Source organism: Cariama cristata, unplaced genomic scaffold (assembly GCF_000690535.1).
Source record: "Cariama cristata isolate BGI_N322 unplaced genomic scaffold, ASM69053v1 scaffold10911, whole genome shotgun sequence".
Taxonomy (NCBI): domain Eukaryota; kingdom Metazoa; phylum Chordata; class Aves; order Cariamiformes; family Cariamidae; genus Cariama; species Cariama cristata.
Window position 1 is genome coordinate 34,508 of NW_009601015.1, and position 2,592 is coordinate 37,099.

Sequence of the window (2,592 nt, forward strand, 5' to 3'; positions counted from 1 at the left end):
TTAAATATGCTACAATTGCTTAAACCAGAAGTCTGTCATGTTAGTGCTGCTGAAGGAAAGCTATCTTTGATGAGATGATTTCCTGAGGCACTTGTAACCCAACCGCTCCATCGGTGCAAAATTGAAGAGCTCTGCAGTGTGGGGTTTTTTTCCCTTAGGGACAGAACATCTTTGCGCAGGCCTGGCAACAGAGATTGAGGTAAGTGAAGAATGTAAGCTTCTTCCCAAACAAGGCTGTAAGAAGAGCTCTTCGTTATCATTTAGCCCTTGGAAAACCAGGCGAGGATCAAAAGAGCGCTGGATATAATAAATATCCATCATAAAAATGACAGGCTGTTCCCTTTTTCAGACAGGTAAAGGAAAATAAAGGTCTGTGGGTGCAGCTGGATGCTGGTAGATATATAGGAAGATTGCACCTGAAGGGCAGAAGGCATTGCCACTCAGTGCCTCTTCCCTTAGACACTGTTACTATTCAGGCAACGATTTCTGATGTGTTCTACCCTTAAAAAAAAATTATTCTGTTAATGTAGAGGGAGGGATATTCTTTCTGATTATTGTATTAATTTGGAGCACTAAAAAACTATTAACTTTTTTACTATGAAACCTGTGAATATATAACAAGGAACATGAATTCATCTGATTTAAAAGATGCTTGATTTACAAAGAGTAAGTCTCCAGAGGTGTGAACATACTGTTCCAAACTTTCTTGCAGCCCAGCTTTTCCAAGCGCTAGCCCAGCGCTGGGTGCGCTCTCAGCACAAAGGTTGCAAAGCTGCAGAAGTGGTTTTCTGCAGAACAGGCGAGATGAAGAAAACAGATGCAGGGAGATCAATTTGCAGAAGCAAAATGCCCGTTACTGGCAGGCAAAAGGATTTCTTCTTCCAAACTGGCAAATGGCAATTTTTATTCTGATAGTGTTTTCCTGGTGACTCAGGATGATGGGTGGATTGGGGAGGCAGGAGAGAAAGCATAAAAAAAGGGTTTCTCTCTATCCTAGAAAATAGGTATATATACATATATGTATATATATGTGTGTATATATATATGAACACATAGCTGCCCTCTTGTTTCTCAGGAAAGTCATGTAAGGCTGCGTCAGCCTTTCTGCTGCTGTTCCTTAGTGCCTGTTGGGGGAACGTGGCATAAAAGCACGGTGATGTTGGTCCAAAATTGTGCAGAGGGGGATTTGGGGGTGGAATAACTTGCATCTAATCCATGGACACAATCTGAAGGTCCAGTGATGAAATCAAATCAACAATTCAGGGAGGGGAAGGGATGAACTACGGTCAGCCCCAGGCTCAAGTTGGAGTCGTGCATTGGAGCACACAAATGCGATGTCAGTTATAAGCATCAGGTGGTGTGTGAAGTTTTAGGCTGCCGCAAGCACCTCCTGTCTTTCTGTTTAGTATCTACTGCAGGGTCAGTGCTCAATGATTTGAATTACTTAAGATTTTCTCCTCCTGTGTTTCAGTTTTGGTTTTGTTTTTTTTTTTTTTCTAAAATATTATCTCTCTTTTTTTGCCCTTAACTCATTACACAGTCCTCTCCCATCCACTGTTTATCAGATGAAGCATTTTTAGGTCATTTTTTGGCACCTGCCTGCTTTATCTCTTGAAGGTGAGATGCTGCCAAGTTTAAGAGAAAAATGTCAACATCTGTCACTTAACTAACCTTTTACATCTGCATCTTCGTCTTCTCGTTTCTAAAATAAAAAATAAATACAATGTTTTAGTTCAAAGGTACCAAGTCGCAGCTCAGTAAAGAAACGCTGCGGCGAGGTGGGGCTGGCATTCCCTAGCAGCTTGCTATCTTTAAAACTAACATCAGATAAACCAAGCTTATTTTTGAAGAAAACCATGTAAGGAAGCAGTGCTGCAGCTCACGTTTCCCCAGCAGTCCACATAAGTATTTTCATGAATTAAATTTTCATGTGAGTAACAGTAGCAAGGTCAGACTGGGAATACTGAGAGTGAATTATTTTTTTTTTGCTGTCTCCAGCAACTTTGGCATGTTGCTGAAAATCCATTGGCAGCAATTAATTTCTGCATCAACGATGCCCCGCAGCATGCAACCAAGTTGAACGATACTCTTCCCCATTTTGACATCTATGTCATTACTTTGGGATGTATTTGGCAAAATACAACGTCCAGCCATTAATTTTAGCACAAGGTAAAAGTCTGTCCTTGAGGGCTCGGGCTGCCTGCTGCAGAAATTAATTGCAGCTAATGGCTTTTCACTGATCATTTACATCAGCATTAAAAGGTAGAAATAAATCATTGAGTGGTGTTTGGAGCTTAATGATGCAGGTCACCGGGGAATCCTGGCTCCTGGTGATTTCAGAGGGAATCTGGACCAACTCTGGGCACTCTGCTGCATCATCAGCTGTTTCCCTCGAGAAGAATGATTTTTGGCTGTGGCTCATCAATGTTTTTTCATGTATTCCTTCCTATCGCTGCAGACCTTGGTGATTTAATATTTTTCAGGGCTGAAGGATACTGAAAATTGTACTTTTTTTAACTGGGTCAGCTGCTAAATTCATCTCACATCAGCTCCAGGCTGCGGGGTTAGGGATCTAGTTAGGTTAATTCAGCA

General features: G+C 41.4%; 1 protein-coding gene across 1 annotated transcript in view; it reads right to left on the reverse strand.

Annotated features, from left to right (window-relative positions):
• The window catches only part of CD8A (CD8a molecule), a 6,529-nt gene that overhangs the window by 789 nt on the left and 3,148 nt on the right, over window positions 1-2,592 (reverse strand). Inside the window, exon 5 of the mRNA XM_009710272.1 lies at window positions 1,672-1,702. Coding sequence (XP_009708574.1) covers window positions 1,672-1,702 — 31 coding nt within the window. The remainder of the gene's footprint in view (window positions 1-1,671; window positions 1,703-2,592) is intronic.